General features: G+C 44.7%; 1 protein-coding gene across 3 annotated transcripts in view; it reads left to right on the forward strand.

The window, feature by feature from the left end:
- Window positions 1-5,906: 5,906 nt before the first annotated feature.
- FMNL3 (formin like 3) overlaps window positions 5,907-16,467 on the forward strand; it is a 51,442-nt gene continuing 40,881 nt past the window's right edge. For 2 of the 3 annotated variants that reach the window (XM_065934467.1, XM_065934468.1), the window contains exon 1: window positions 5,907-6,286. In XM_065934467.1, the coding sequence (XP_065790539.1) occupies window positions 6,161-6,286 (126 nt within the window). In that variant the 5' untranslated portion in view covers window positions 5,907-6,160. The remainder of the gene's footprint in view (window positions 6,287-16,467) is intronic. The other variant, XM_065934469.1, reaches the window with a different exon arrangement.

The raw sequence follows: 16,467 nt of genomic DNA on the forward strand, positions 1-16,467 counted from the left end.
ATCTGCTGTTTAAGACATCTAGGCTCCAGAATTTTATTACAACAGCCTGAACAGACTAATGTAATCTTTCCCACCAATTCTACTTCTCTTCACCCCACCCCTGCCCGTGGTCCTGATTTTGCTCAGGCCCTTATCTCCTCCATATCATCTCTGCAGACCTCTCTGTATTCTCAAATGCTGCTAAAAGAATCCTTCCAAAGAGTATACTCAAAAACTGACTAGGGAGAGGAGACACCAGTCCATATGTCCTACCAACCTCTCAGAATCGTTCTCGCTGGAATCAATCTTGGCAGAGTAACACGCTAGCCACCAGGAAGGACCCTAAATCAGAATGATTGGCCAGAGACTATCTGGAAACTAGCCTTATTATCAAAAATCTGAGACTGCGAGCCATGTGGCAAAGCGGTTCTCCCTTGCATACCCTGCTGTTTTCTGAGCAGGCACCTCTTCCCATCAAAGACTGTCTGCTTTGTCAGAAAAACAAAAACAAAATACAAAAAACCTGACTAGGACACAGGACTATCTTCTACAGCAGAAAAGACTCAGCTGAGCACGAGATCCTCTAAACTTGATTCACCTGACTTTTTAGGTTTGTCTCCTGTCCTCCCACCACATACCCTATGCTCCAGCCTCATTGAAATTCTTATTATTGCTTGTCCTGTGCTCTTCTACAGTTCTCCATTTTCACCTGTACAGTACCTCCTCCTTAAACTGCCTTTTCCCCTTCCCGATCACCCCTCCTTCCATCACCTTCTCATTCACATTGTCTCACTTTTTCCATTGGCACATCTATTTATCCCTCAGTCCTGGATCAAGTGACATCTATTCCCTGAAGCCTTAGACAGCATTTTGCACACCCTTCTCGTACAAAACTTATCTCATTGTTTCATAAACATTATTTTCAGAGTCTTCCCTACTAGATTCTGAGAACCTGAAAGAAAGATACCTATTCATCACTGAATCTTCTTTTGTACTTGAAACAAAGCAGGTACTGGATATACGTGTCTTACATAAACAAACCAAAAAGACCCACAGTCCAGACAAGACATACACAAAAAAATTAAGCAACAATGGCAGTTGAGGAACCACGAGTTATGTATTGGGTATCCTCCATGGCACCTTGCCCAGTGTCTTGTACATAGCAGACTCAGTAACATCACTGAATTAAGTTTCAAATGAAAAGTAAGAGAAAATAAGAATCACAAATCTGGGAGAACTCCAGGCTGGGATTTCAAAGCTGGTACCCACTAATATGGGCTTCCCTGGTAGCTCAGATGGTAAAGAATCGGCCTGCAATGCAGGAGACTCGGGTTCAATTCCTGGTTGGGAAGATCCCCTGGAGAAGGGAATGGCCACCCACTCCAGCATGCTGGCCTGAAGAATTCCATGGACAGAGGAGCCTGGCAGGCTACACACAGTTCGTGGGGTCAGAAAGAGTCAGATATGACTGAGTGGCTTTCACTTTCACCTACTAGTATAACCAATGGTCCTAGCTGGTGCCTTCAAACTTAGTCCATACTCCTACTCCTCTATACCTTACCTCTTCTGCTCCAGACTATGAGCTCTTTTGAAGTGGGGAGGCATGAGAGTCTCTTACTCACCTTTGTTGTCTTGCATTCTTTATCTGTTGGTATTTAGCCAGATGCTTTGCATGTGATAAGCATCCAGTAATGTCTTTTACATTTTGCTAAAAACCAAAGATTATGCTGAACCTGGGGGGATCAGAATAGGCCGCAGATAAGAAAAACAGAAATCCAGATCAGGGACACAGCAGAAGCGAATTTGTTTCTTGTTGCTGTTTTGACAAATCACCACAAACTTAGTGGCTTAAAACAATAGAGATTCATTATCTTACAGTTCTAGAGATTAGATGTCTGAAAACAGGTCCTACAGGGCTAAAATTGAAGTGTTAAGACTGTGTTCCTTCTGCAAGCTCTAGGGGAAAATCTCTTTCCTGACCTTTTCCAGTTTCTAGAGATTGCTGCATTCTTTGGCTGATGACCCTGCATCCTCTTGACCTCTGCTTCAGTTGTCACATCTCCTTCTCTCATCCTGACTCTCCTGCCTCCCCCTTTGAGGACCCTTGTGGCTACATTGAGCCCACCCAGATAATCCAGGATAATCTTTCCCTCTCAAGCTCCTTAACTTTATCTCATCTGCAAAGTCCCTTTTGCTACATAAAATAACATATTCACAGGTTCTGGGGATTAGGATGTGGGTACTTTGGGGAGTCATTATTCTGTCTACCACAAGGAATAAAGCTGAAGACATAAAAATGCACAACTAATGTTAGGAGATGGACTTTTCCTGCTGAAGCAAAGGACCCACGAATATTACAGCCAAGTAAGATAGGAAAACTAGTTTGAAGAGGCCTTGGGGTTTGGAGATGATAGAGATCATTGAATACTAGAGTAAGCTTTGGCTTTATCCCGTATAAAGTAAGAAAACTTCGAAGGTGGGTGAGCAGAGAGAGTCAATGATGAAAGAAGTAATCTAGCAGACTCCAGAAGACCCTAGAGTATGTAAATTTGGTGGTCAAGTAAAGCAAAAACAAAAGGTTTGGGATCAGGACTTCCTTGGTGGTCCAGTACATAGGGATCCACCTGCCAAGACAGGGGACACGGATTCAATCCCTGGTCCAGGAAGACTCCACATGCCTTGGGGCAACTAAGCCCAAGTGCCACACCTACTGAGCCTGAGATCTAGAGCCTGGAGCCTCAACTATAAATCATCTTTTTAAAAAAAGATTGGGACCAAGAAACCGCACAAGAGTGAATACCCTCCTGTGCACTGTCTTGTCAGGTCTCTCCTTTCTGGTAGATGTTCCATGATAAATGACTGCTGAATTATTTCCTCTCTTGAATTCTAGTTTCTTTTTGTCTAGTGGAAGTTTTCAGTTGTGTTAAAACTCGCCTGTCCTAGAAGAGTCTGCTATGGCAATTGGGAAAGTGTGTTCGGAGTATGGGGGGAGGAGGAGAGGGGGTAAGATGTGAGTTAATTGATTTGTCCAACTGACTGGAGGAGGTTGAGGTTTTCCAGAGCTTCAGAGGTTTGCAAAGACAGGGACTTCACTGTTTGGTTGTAAACAACAGAAACTTAACTCAGACTGACCTACAACAAAGCAGAATTTACTAGTTTTAAATAGCATCAATATGCCGATGATTTTTAAATTGATATTGCCAGCCTGGATCTCCAGTCTCACACATACCAAAATGCCTAGCGGCTACCTCAGCTTGGATGTCTGACCAGCAAATCAAGCTCAACATGGCTAAAAACATTGTTCCTGATCTTCCCTTTCTGGCTGTCCCTCATCAAATCTATTCCTCCCATAATCTTTCTTCATTTCAGTCAATGAAAACTCCATCTTCCCAGTTGCTCAGGTCAAATGCTTTGGAATTAATTTTCAATCACCCTCAACATCCAAACCGTCAAACAATTCTATTGGCTCTTCTTTCAAATCCATTAAAAATCTGATCATTTCTCTCTACTTGTGCAACTACCACACTGCTCCAAACCACCATCATCTCTCACCTGTGTTATTGTAAAAGCCTTCTCACTGGTCTTCCTGTCCATGCCTCTATTCCTTTCATTTTCCATGCAGGAGCCAGAAGATCCTTTAAACCATAAGTTAGATCTTGTCACTCTTCTGCTCCAAATCTTCCAATGGCTACTATCTTACTTAGAGAAAAACCAAAGTCCTTGCAACAGCCTACACTATCCTGCACCATATGGCTTCTGGTTACCTTTTTGATTTCATCTTTTTAAAAAAAATAATTTAATTAATTAATTTATTTTTGGCTGTGCTGGGTCTTCATTCCTTCGTGGGCTTTTCTCTAGTTGTGGTGAGCAGAGGCGACTCTTGTTTCGGAGCACAGGCTCTACAGCGTTTGAGCTTCAGTAGTTGCAATTCTCTGGATCTAGAGCACCAGCTTAGTAGTTTGGTGCACAGGTTTGGTTGCTCCATGGAATGTGGGATCTTCCTGCACCAGGGATTGAACCTGAGTCTCCTGAATTTGCAGGTGGATTCTTTACCACTGAGCCACCAGGGAAGCCCTGATTGCATCTTTTACTACTCTTTCCCTTGCTCATCGCATTCCAGTCACATTGACCTCCTTGCTATTCCTCTAACACATCAAGCATAGTATGTACTTGACATTTCCTCTGGATCATTCTTCCCCCAGGTAATCCCATGACTCAATTCTTCACTTCCCTCAGCTTTTTATCCAAGACCTCACCTTAATAGTGAGGTCTGCTCTGATCATCCTATTTAAAATTGTAACCCCCTTCACCTCTATTCCATTTCCTTTTTTTTTTTTTTTAATTTTGGCTGTGCCAAGAGACATGAAATCTTAGTTGTTCCCTGACCAGGGATCAAACCCTCGCCCCCTGCACTGCCAAAGTGGAGTCTTAACCACTGGACCACCAGAGTAGTCCCTCGATTTTATTTTTGTTAACACTGATCACTAACACCTGTACATTTTATTTAGTCTATTGTCCACCTTTTTTCCTACCCAGAAGAGCAAGGAGAGCAAGATGTATGCTTCTTTTTGGGGGAGTGGGCATACCACATAGCTTGCAGGATCTCATTCTCTGACCAGGGATCGAACACCGGCCCCTGGCAGTAGACCAGCAGGGAATTCCCTGTATGCCTTTTTCGGTTTACAGATATGTCTTCAATGCCCCAAACAGTATCTGACATATAATGAAATTTTCAGTAAATATTTGTTGAATAAATGAATGAAAAGTCAAGGTGATAACTTCAGGCATGGCTGCAGTCAGGTTCTCAGCATGTTATTAGAACTCCTTCTTAGTTTTGCTTTCCTCTGCACTGACTTCATTCTCAGTCTTGAGATCTTACGGTGATGGTATGATAGCCACCAGCAGCTCCAGATTTACATTCTCACAATACAGCAGCCTTCCCACTCTGGGAAGAGAGTGCCTCTTTCCTGATGATTCCAGTGAAAGTCTTAGAAATGAGTTTTATATTCTGGGTCAAGTGTCAATCCCTAAAACAGTCCTAAAGGTAGAGCAAGAAGATGCAATGACTGGCCAAGCCTGGGTCATGGGGACCTCCTGGGACAGGCGTGAAATTCTGCTCTACATAGACTCACAACAGGAGAACGTAAAGTTCCCTAAAAGGAAATGGGGTGCTATCACATGAAGAGGGATATAGGCTCGGCTGGCAGAAACAACAGACGTCCATCACATAAATGATGACCCACCCAGCAGACCTCGTCCAGAACAGCATTGTTGTCCTGCCTCTCCATTTTTACATCCAATCAGATCAACCTCTGAACGTTGGTAAGGTCCTCTCCTCTTAACTGCCTTTTCACCTGTCTCTGTCAGTTAAGGTATTTCCCTATCCGTAAATGCCTGGTTCAAATATGATCTCCCTCATCTTGACTCTTTAACAGATGTGGTCCCTCTCCCACTTCTGAGCATCCTACTTGTTTCTACTTCTCTTGTAGTTATCTTTTCACACTGTGCCCTATATCTTACTTATTTGCGTACATTATGAGCTGTTGTGGAAAAGGTCTGCTTCCCGCGCCCAAGCCGACACCTCACGCCCTCAGCAACTGCGGTGATTAGATACGCACCAGGGCCGCCAGGGCGCGCCAAGTGCCAGGCGCGAGGCCTCCGGGAGGGAGGCGGGGAAGCGGGAGGGAGGCGGGGAAGCGGGAGGAGGCGCTGTGATTGGCAGCTGCTTCAGTCAATCGGACGCAGGCGGAGGCGGGGCGGGGCGGGCCGCCAGGGAGGCCCGTGGGCGAGAGGCGGGGCCTGCATGAATGGGGCGCGCGGCGCGCGGCTGCAGTCGGCGCACGGGGGGGAAGCTAGAGTCCCGGCCCGGAGTGGGTGGGAGGAAGCGAAGTGCTGGGGGAAGGGAAAGAGCGCGGGGGGCGGGGAGGGGCAGCGCCGGGGCGGCGCGCTGAGAGCGGCGAGGCGGCGGGTGTGAGCGAGAGCCGTGGCCGCGGTGCCTGTCGCTGCGGTGCCGCTGTCCGCTGCGCCGCCTCCTGTCGGACCCCGAGGAGCCCCCGACCCGGCGGAGGAGTAGGGACTGGGGTAGCCGGCACTGAGGGAGGAGCCGGGTCCGAGCTGCCGAACCCAGGACCCCCGGGCGTGGAGGTGGGGGGGCTGAGGCCCCCGAGGGGGCCCCGCCGCGATGGGCAACCTGGAGAGCGCCGAGGGGGGCCCGGGCGAGCCCCCCTCTGTCTCGCTTCTGCCGCCGCCCGGCAAGATGCCGATGCCGGAGCCCTGTGAGCTGGAAGAGAGGTTCGCCTTGGTGCTGGTGAGAGCCGATCCTGTCCCTTCCCCCTACTCCCGCCCCCACTCCCCGCCCCGATCTCAGCGCCCCGGGTGGGACTTTGCCCTGGTTCCTCGGTCTGGCCCACCCCTTCAGTCAGGGCCCCCGACGGCCCCCGACCCCCAGCGCCTTCCCAGGCGCTGAGCAGCCCCGTCGGGGACCTCCCGACCGAAGCGTCTACCTCTGGACACTTAGGAGGAGGGGTCCCTAACCCGGGACCGCCCCAGTATCAAGAGTTCTTCCTCTTCCCTCCCCCTTCTGCCGCCCTTCGCACTTCTCCCCACTTCCCTGACAGTCTCCCCAGATCCCTGGGATTCTCATTTCTAAATCTTTGGCGGGAGAGGGGGAATTCAGAAGCTCCGGGCCGGCCCATTCCTCAGCCTCAGTCCGGGTTCTCTGACTGGGGAGACCGCCTCTCGTGTTAACATGGAGGCTTTCCAGGGAGTGGGTCCTACTCCCAGCCCAGACCAGATGTTTAGGGGAGAGGAGGGGAAATGGAGGGGGGCTGGCAGCTCGTGAAGGGGGTGGAATAAAGAGTGATGCCATTCTACTTATTTTCAGAACGGCCTGCAGGCATCCTGCAAAGTTACAGTGGGTTTGCCTAAAAGGACTGAACATGTGGATAAACCATTTCACTAGTGTATTTTTCCAATTGAAACAATACACAAACCATCCTGCCTCCCCCACCACCCCCCTTTTTACGTTAAACCCTAGTGGCTGGTTTTTGTTTTGTGCCTGTGCTTCTTTTTAGTCTTTCTGTACCGTTCCTAAGTGGTCTGTATGAGTGAGGTTTTAGGGCTGACTTTAGGACCCTCCTTTGATGTGGGGATTGGACATTGATGTCAGTGGCTGTCTGGACCCAGAGGATCTGATCGATATCACTAAGATGGAGACAGAATATGTTGGAGCTATAAATGAAATTTTGGAGAAAGTGAATTAGGTGATGGAACATTTGCTAACAGAGGTAAATCTTAGAGAAACTTGGGGAAATAGTTCCCAGTTGCTCCAAGAACTCTCTTAGAGGCAGTACCAATGCTGCCTTTATTGTTACTATGGCCAGAAGGGCTGACTTTGCCTTTGCTTGTGAGGAGGGATAAGTTGTGGACTTAGCAGCCTTATTGGATTTCATCTGCTTTGGAATAGGAAGATTAGATCTGTTGGCATCAGTGAAGCTGTCTAGAGATCCTGGCCTCTCCAATGGTGCAGAGCCTGACATCAGCCCATTGGCACTGTAGCGGGATCAGAGAGGGTCCATGGGGTTCCAAAGGGAAGCTGGCACCTCTCTTGCCCATCAGCTTTGGAAGGGCCTGAGGGATCTGAGCCACACATCCTGTGGCCCTCTGCATTTCCCCTAGCCTCCTCAGGGGGATGGGGTGAGTCAGTGATTACTAATGTGCTGTGGCCATCTCAGAGGCTGAGGAGGAGAGCCTGGGACTTGGTGCCCTTGAGAACAAGAGCTCAACTGTTGGGGAAAAGAGTAGGAGGGAATCTGCACTCCAGTAAGGGTGTGAAAACCCCCCATCAAGTGGCATGAGGTAGCTACAGAACTGGAGAGAAAGGGTTGTTCAAAGGTGGACTGGATAGGGGGCTGCCTTAGGAAGGGGCTACCAGGCTGGTTGTTGTGAGAGCTCAAAACTAGAGTTGGTCATGTCCTCTTTGGAGTTTGGTTGACACGTTTGTTTAGTTGGCAGGTTAATGGCTTAATATTCACAAAATGTACAAGGTATCCTGATTACTAGCCAGCAAGCCCAGGTCAAGCCAGAGACCTGACCACCCACTTGCAAGCCTTCCTTTCTGTATAAAGTTTTTGATTTGTTTCCTTGTTGCTTTTGTTTTGATCTTTCTGCTGCTGATGGGGAGTTGGGACAGGGTAGGCCCAGGGCTAGTTGTCTTAGGAAAGGAGGTGATTTTACCTCATTTTTCCAACACAGGGAAATCATGCTTTCTTGGAGATTTCAGTTCTTCTCTGGGACTCTTAAAGATCCTTCTTTCCTCTGTTCCTAAAACATGCCCTTTCCACTATCCTTTGGGAACTCCATTGGCTATTGGCTGTTTGACCCTGGAACAGGCTCAGGTGTATTTCCTAACAGCCAGGATAAGCTTAGTAGAGTAGAAAAGGCAGGGGCTCTGACTTAGCAATCATCTTAACCTCTTTCAGCCTAGATTTTTTCATCTGTACAGTGGGGCAAATGATTCCTATCCTGGTGGGATTTTGAGAATTATGTGAGGTATGTATATAAAGTGCTTAGCACCAGGTACTCAATATAGATTTGTTTCTTTTTTTGATTGTGTGACAGATTGCTGCTTTTTCACCATTTTCTTTCCCAGATTGTCAGCCTCACTGTGGTTTATAAAAAAGTTATTTGTTGGTTTTGCTGAGGTGATGCGCTGGTGTCCTGGTTAAGCATATGCATTTTCAAGTCAAAATGGGCTCATATATGGCTCCTCACAGTCTCCAGTTAGCAAAGTATTTGATCTCCAGCAGGTTACTTAATCTAAGTCCCGAGTTCCTCTTATAAATGAAGATAATAATAGTATTTCCCACATGAGGTTATTGTGTGAATTTAACAAAACTAGAAGTTAAGTCCTTAGTTAGCATACTCTGGCATCTACTACATGCTCAGTAAATAGTAGTTTTTAAATGTGTAACTATTGTATATTTTTGAGATTAATCCTTTGTCTGTTGCTTCGTTTACTATTATTTTCTCCCAATCCGAGGGCTATCTTTTCACCTTGCTTATAGTTTCCTTTGTTGTGCAAAAGCTTTTAAGTTTCATTAGGTCCCATTTGTTTATTTTTGCTTTTATTTCCAATATTCTGGGAGGATCCATGAGACAAGTGCTCGGGCCTGGTGCACTGGGAAGACCCAGAGGGATCGGGTAGAGAGGGAGGTGGGAGGGGGGATCGGGATGGGGAATACAAGTAAATCCATGGCTGATTCATGTCAATGTATGACAAAAACCACTACAATATTGTAAAGTAATTAGCCTCCAACTAATAAAAATAAACGAAAAAAAAAATGTGTAACTCTCAGCTGTGACTCAGATCTGAGAGCACTATATTCCCAGAAAAGTATTTTCAGTTCAGAAATCTGATGAAACCAGTTACCCCATTATGTATAGCCAGTCCCAGGATATGCTGCTGATGTCACATGGAGGGCTTCCCCAGTCCCAATATATCTATGGAAACCACCCCCCTGAAAAACACCCTGGCTGGGGAAGTTGTATCACTGCTGAGTCAAGACCACAGGCTCCCCGCTTTTTGGTGCAGACACATGATCTGACCCACAATCTGTCAGCTGAGGTTGGAGAACTGAGGTCTGAAGCCATGAGGTGGTTTGTGCAGGACATTGTTCCCAAGAGTGCCGCCCCAGTCCAGTGCCCTCACCTGGGGCTTTTCGTTCTGGTGTTCTGAGATGCTGCCCTTCTCCGCTCTGGGGGCAGCTGACATCCCGGATGGGTCCCCTCTGGCTGGGTCAGCTTCCACCATTTATTCTGTGTACAGTACAAACAGTATTATTTTCTAGATGTGCCCTCATATTAAAAAGGTTGTGGAAAAAAAAAAAAAGGTTGTGAAGCTGCTATGTTACACTGTTTCCTCGGGATCCTCCCTTACCGCCTGTCTTGACAGCAGCCCCTATTCTGTTGAGGACTGAGAGTTTAGGATGGGCAGTTATTGGAGCTCCTCTTTATTAACACCAGGGTGAGAACCGATCTCTGGTCTGGTAAAGCCCCCTCCTGTATTTTGGTTCTGGCTGGATTGGATTACTACCCAATCTTAGTTGCTCAGAAGCTAGTATGCTGGCCAGTGTTGGTGTAGAGAGGGGAGACAGGCTTTAATGGTCTTAACAGGATAACTTTTCTTGTTTGCACCCTGATTTTTCTATTTGCTGGCTTATTACAGATTTGAGATGAAGTCTGAAGGTTCTGATGCCAGAAAAAGCCCTGGATATCCCACAAGAGGAGGCTCTCAGGGCATGAGGTTGGGGCTGTGTGACAGCCTGTCCCTGCCATGGCCCCTCCTTTCACATTTCCCTGGTGATGACTGCTGACTTGGGGTTTTTGCTATAAGTGTAGCATTGATGTGGGAGCTAAACTGGCCTGGGTGCTAGTTGTCAAGAGACTTTGAGAGACCTCCTTTGACATAGAAAGGGGCTGGGAAAAACTTGGACTAAATATCAAGTTCCAAATCGCCATGGTGGAAATGTTTTTCCCAGCTTTGGGGATTGTGGTGAATTAGTTCAGGCTGGGATAGGACTTGGGGGAGGGAAAAGGCTCTTGACAGCAGCTCTGGCCAGAGGAACCCCCTTGTTAAGAGACCCCACTGAGAAGACCCTAGGCCACAGAGAGAAGCCTAATTCCTAGACTTTTCCATGTGACCCTGCATTAGACTGGGGAGGTGTAGGGCTGGGTGGGAGAGGGATGGAACTGATGCAGTGGACTCCTTGTGATTTGGGGATGTTTTCATTGCTCGTAGGGAGATTCAACCTCTTTTTCTTTTTTCTCTTAAAGTGATACTCATTCTCTAAAAAAAAAGTTTGGGCAATTTATAATTTAGATTGAAGAAAAAAGTCCATATTTTCTCCATTCCTTTAGCAAATGGAGACATGTGTTCTAAAACTTTTCATATTTGTTTCTCTGTGTAGAGTTTTGTATCAATACAGTGTTGTGATAGTAGTGTGTGTGTATGTGTGTATGTATACATACACATATTTATCCAATATGGCTTTTTTTTTTTGCTTTTGTTATTTCAGTAGTTTTCCCAGGCTAGTCACTGTAAACATTTTTAAATGCTTGCACAATGGTCCATCAAATGAATGTACTATTGTTAACTCTCCTCCTATTGTTGGACATTTAGTTGTTTGCTTCTGTTTGCCGGCATAAACAGTGTTATGATGAATATCTTGGTGTACATTTTCAATAGTTAGAGTTTTTCTTGGGCTAGAAACCCAAAATTGAACTTGCCAGATTGTAGGATATAATGTTTTTCAGGTCCTAAATATATATTTCCAAATGATTTTTTTAAAAAAGATTAGTGCATGTGAGTGTCTTTAAAGGGAGGGAGGAGGGTTGAGAATAGCTTCTTTTCTCCAGATTATGAAAATAAAACAGTTTTTAAGCACATTTAGAAGTAAAAAGTTTGTAAAGTATAAAATACATAAAAAAGTATAAAGAAGAGAATTAAAATCACCTATAATCTCTCCATTTACTTTTAACATTTTGATGCAAATTTTAACAATTAGTCATACTGTGCATATTGTTTTGTAAGTTGATTTTTAATTTGACTATTTTAAGCGTTTTTTCATTTGTTTATTCTTCAGTATCGTGATTTCATATCTGCAGAGTATTTCATAATATAGTATTTTATTAATGCCTTATATTTCCTCTGTCTCTCCTTTTTGTTACTATAATTAACACTGTGATGAATTTTCTGTGCGTAAATATTTGTGTGCATCTCTATTTCCTTGGGATAAATTGCTAGAAGAGAAATTACTGGACCAAAGGCCTTTGAGGAATATGCCTTCTACAAAGGTTGTAACAGTTGGCTTTCCCACTGACAATGTGCCTCCTTTCTCGATAAACTAATCGTTACTGAATGGTTTAACTTTAAATACTTTTGCCAATTTAATTAGCCAGTATCTTGTAGTATCTTGTAGCATTAGTAGTAGCTTGTTCTAATTTGCATTTCTTTGAACATTTCCTCATAAGTGTTTTGGCCATCTTTTTTTTTTTTTTTTTTTTTTTGGCCATCTTTTATATGTGTTTTTAGTTCTCTGTTGGGGATTTTATATTTTATTATATATACATATTTCTGTGTAAAAATATGTATACACTTTCCCCACTTTTTCGTGATGAAATATTTTGCATGAATGAAAGAGCATATGTAACTATAATGTAAGATTAAAATAATGATAAAATGGGTACTAGTATATCCACTGGGGAGTTCTTAGCATTGCTTCTCGCCCCTTGATTTCTTCTCCCTGCTTGTTTATCTGGGATGAGAAAGCCCTTTAGCTCAGGACCTGCGGGGTCTGTGTCTGCAGCTGGGACAGTCCAGGTGGCAGCCACACCAGTGCTTCATGGCTGCGTCTGTGGGGAAACAACTGCCACAGCTGCTGAGAACAGGAACTGGCTGTGGTGGAAATAGCTAATCTTCAATGAAGTGAAAAAAGAAGCCAAGGTGGAGAGGAAATGAGACCACAGATCCTCCCCTGCCCCTGGGGTTGCCTGGGAAGGCTGGTCGGAGCCAGGGCCCCAGTTCTGTGGTCGAAACCGGAGAATCTGCCCCAGAGCTGAGTGCAGTCGGCCCGGGGGACAGCGGCGCTGGCTTCCTGAAGCCAGCGTGTAATCTGGTCAGCCAGGCTGGTCACCTCCACTCTGGGGAACTGTTTCTCCAAGTCTGAGCTGAGTTGAAGCAGTGCCAGGGAAAGGCCGGGGGTTCATTCCAGTTCGGAAATGCTCTTCAGAGAAGAGGAAGGACCTTTTTCTTTGAAGATAAGAAAGGGTGCTGTCTCCACATAGCCCCTACCCCCTGCTTCTTGCTGTGTACTTGAGAGTCCCCTCTCTGAATAGCACCATATGGAAAGTTAGAGTATTAAGATTGTCATCCACGAAGAAGAAGGTTCTGGAATAGAGATGAACTCGGCAGCTAGAATTCCCGTGTTCCCATTTCCAGTCTCTCTTTGCCTCCCTCAGCAGAGCCACAATTTTATATCTTGTTTTCCTTGCATGGAAAAATGAGTCCCCCAGGAAAGATGTAAAGTTATCAGGCTGCCTCTTGTCTTTGAGATACTCTGGTTGTCTTCGCCTCCCACCCTCCTCTATACTTCTTCTGTTTTCATCTTTCTGAATCCTCTTCCCAGAGTCTCTTATGCTTTCTGTCTTCCATCACTTCACAACAAAATTGTGGGTTGGGAGTTTGTGTGTTGGGTAGAGGAGGACCTGGATAGGTTTTGGGGGAATAGCTTTCCCCACTCCCTTTACTAATATCCATATTCTTCTCAGTTTATAAAGTACTTTGAGGTACTTGAAGGGTGTTCTAAGTAATATTCAGAACCACAAGGGGAGAGCAGAATTATTTATGTGACTAATTTTGCAAGTAGAGGAAGGATTTAGGCTGTTGAATACCCATGAAGGTTCAGTTCTTGTCCTCATCTCTTTCCTTGTTCCCTCCTTATAACACCTTCACATCCTCTCCCAGGTTATTCCCAGGGCAGGCTGGGCTGATGGTCCTGCCTCTGGGTCCCTGAAAACATGAAGGAAGAAATGATGTACTTTCCTCCTCCCCTGCTTGCTCATTTCTACCCAGATCTAGACTAGAGAGTGTCGTAGCCCTCCTCTGATTGCTTAGCCCCTCTCTAAGGAAGAGCAGAGCCTGAGCTTGGTGTTTGGGTACTTTCAGAGATGGTTATCTAGTTTTACGAACTAAAGTTTAGAGCAGAGTTAGTTTCCTCTCAGTTTTTACCAGCTTCCTTGCAGGGAGCTGGGAAGCCAGTCCCTAGATCCTCCTAGTATTTCCCATGAAGCCTTAAAAAACATGATATTTTGAAAGAAAAAGCACCAGTTTTGGAATCAGAAAACTTGTGTTCTGATCCAGCTTGATAGCCTTTTTTCTCCCCCCAACTGATGACCATTGGCAAAGTCTATAACTTTTCTGATTCAGTTTCATTTTTGTGACGTGATTATACCTACTTTACAAGGTTTTGAAGACGTTTAAAGTAGACAACAGTGAAAATACTGTGTAATCTCTAAAGGTTCTACAGTTAAATGTTTGTGGCATACACATACCACCTCTTAAAGTGGTTTTCAGATGGGGGAGGTGTTGTCCCACGGGGAGTTTTTGGCAAGTGGGGATGTTTTGGTATCACACTGACTAGGGGAGATGGGGTGGCTTTTGACATTTAGTGCCCAACGACTAGGAATATTAAACATCCCACAGTGTTTGGGTCAGTCCCACACAATAAAGAATGATCCTACCCAAAATGCTAATAGCACTTCTGCTGAGAATTATCTTCTGTTAATCTGTACCTCATTGTTTTGTGTTCCACTTGGGAATGAAGCTTTAAGGGCAGTAAAAGTAAAGGCAGAGCAACAGTTTTTGGTTTTGTCATGGTTTTCCCATTTCCTGGTACACCTTCAAGAAAGAGCTGGACCTCCATCTTTTTATTATCTCTGTCTATAGGTTTAAGGGCGGATTCCCTGGTTCCTTCTGTACTGTGAGTTCTATCCTACAACTTGTCAAGAACAATTTGGGGTACACATTTCACTGTTGACCTTTACTAACCCCATTAGCTCCTCAAGCCAGGGGAAGTGTTCTTTTAGGTTGGGGAATATGTTTAAGAGCTCTTTAAACAGTGTTTCTGAATTTTTTGAGTAAAGGACCCTTTTGAAAATCTGCTTAAATTTGTGACTTCTAATTCTAGGCATGCACACAGCCCTTTAGGGTTTTAAACCCATTCTTGGGTCTGCTAGGGAAACCCCTGGCTTTGAGCCTAGAGGAATAGGAAGGGAGATGAGAAGCCACTGTAGGAGCTCCTTCATACAGATAGTACTCGATATTTTTATAAGAGGAAGGGAGTCGTTTATCAGTTCAGATAAAAGGGTACCTCTGTTGGTGGATCCAAAAAGAGAGCATGTTGAAACTTGGTTGACTGCCATTCAGAGGGAGATATCTGGCCCCTGGACATCTTAACTTTGACTAAGGATACTTTGTGGTGAGGTCTCCCCCTTTGATCCAGACCCTCAACCTCCAGGAACATCCAGGTAGAGATGGCAGGAAATACTTTGACAAGCCAGGGGAACCAGGGGCATCCTTGGAGTGAGGCCCAAAGGTTAGGTCATCTCTCTGTGTTTGGAGGTGTTACCTGCCCAGACTTCAGCTTTCTCCCACAGGCCTAAGGTCTCTGGGGAAATCCAGGCGGTTGTGGCTTCCCTGGGCATGCCTTAAAGGGGATTTTTGACATACAGTTTCTAGCAGTTACTTTTATGCATAAATCCTTTTGCTTTCTACCTTTCCAAGAAAAACAAAAAAAACCTTTGCTTTTATTGACTGCTCAGAATATTTCATACCAAAATTTTGTGAAGAAAAATTCAGATCTTTGGAGGGCTTTATTTATTATGAAAAAAATTTTTTTTAGGACAGTGTTAAGAATGTTTTTTCTCGGTGGAGCCTCCCATCTCATCTTTATAGGAGTGGCCCAGTTTCTGCTCCACCAAATACCTAGACTTAACTCGTATAGCTTAAGGAAAGAATTCAACGTTTGTTGGGTATATGCCACATGCTTTTATGTGAATTATCTCATTAAATGTGACAGTCATTTTGTGTCTGTTGTACAGGTGATGAAACCAGGGCTCAGAGGAGTTAACTAACCCGGAGAAGGTCTTGTCACTTAGAGAGGCCTTAAGTAAAAATTTTTGTTTAGATCTTTTTGTTCATACTAGAAGGATTGATAGAAATACAGCTTCTAAAAGATGCTCATATAGAGTTTAAAAAACAGAGAAAATCTTCTGGAAGAATACAAATAAATCTAATAATGAATACCTGTGAAATGCAGGGAAGGAATCATAATAGGAAGGACAGGAAAGTCAAAGGGAATTTAGGTTTATATATTATGTTGACATTTCTTACAAGGAGAATGTATTTATGTGTTAGTTATACAATTAAAAGTTAAAGGAAAAATTCTTAATTTCATTAGATATCAAAGAAATGAACATTTCAATGATACACTTGTATATAAATCATCAGGGCAAAATTTTAAAGATTGGCAGCGTCTGTGGTTGTCATTGGGCTCCCCTGATGGTTCAAATGGTAAAGAATCTCCCTGCAACACAGGAGACCCAGGTTCGATCCCTGGGTCAGGAAGATGCTCTAGAAAAAGGAATGGCTGCCCACTTCAATATTCTTGCCTGGAGAATTCCATGGACAGAGGAGCCTGGCGGGCTACAGTTCATGGGGTCACAAAGAGTTGGACACAACTGAGTGACTAACACAGTGACATGGTTGTCACTAATAGTACATTAATACACCATTAGTGGTAGTATAATTTGGTACAGACGTTTTAGAAGATATTTTGTAGGGTCTACTGGTTTCATATGTGCATGCCCTTTAACTTGTTCATCTCATTTCTAGGAAGCTGTCTTACAGAGTGGTTTATGCATGTGCATGAA

Source organism: Muntiacus reevesi, chromosome 4, assembly GCF_963930625.1.
Source record: "Muntiacus reevesi chromosome 4, mMunRee1.1, whole genome shotgun sequence".
Lineage (NCBI taxonomy): Eukaryota > Metazoa > Chordata > Mammalia > Artiodactyla > Cervidae > Muntiacus > Muntiacus reevesi.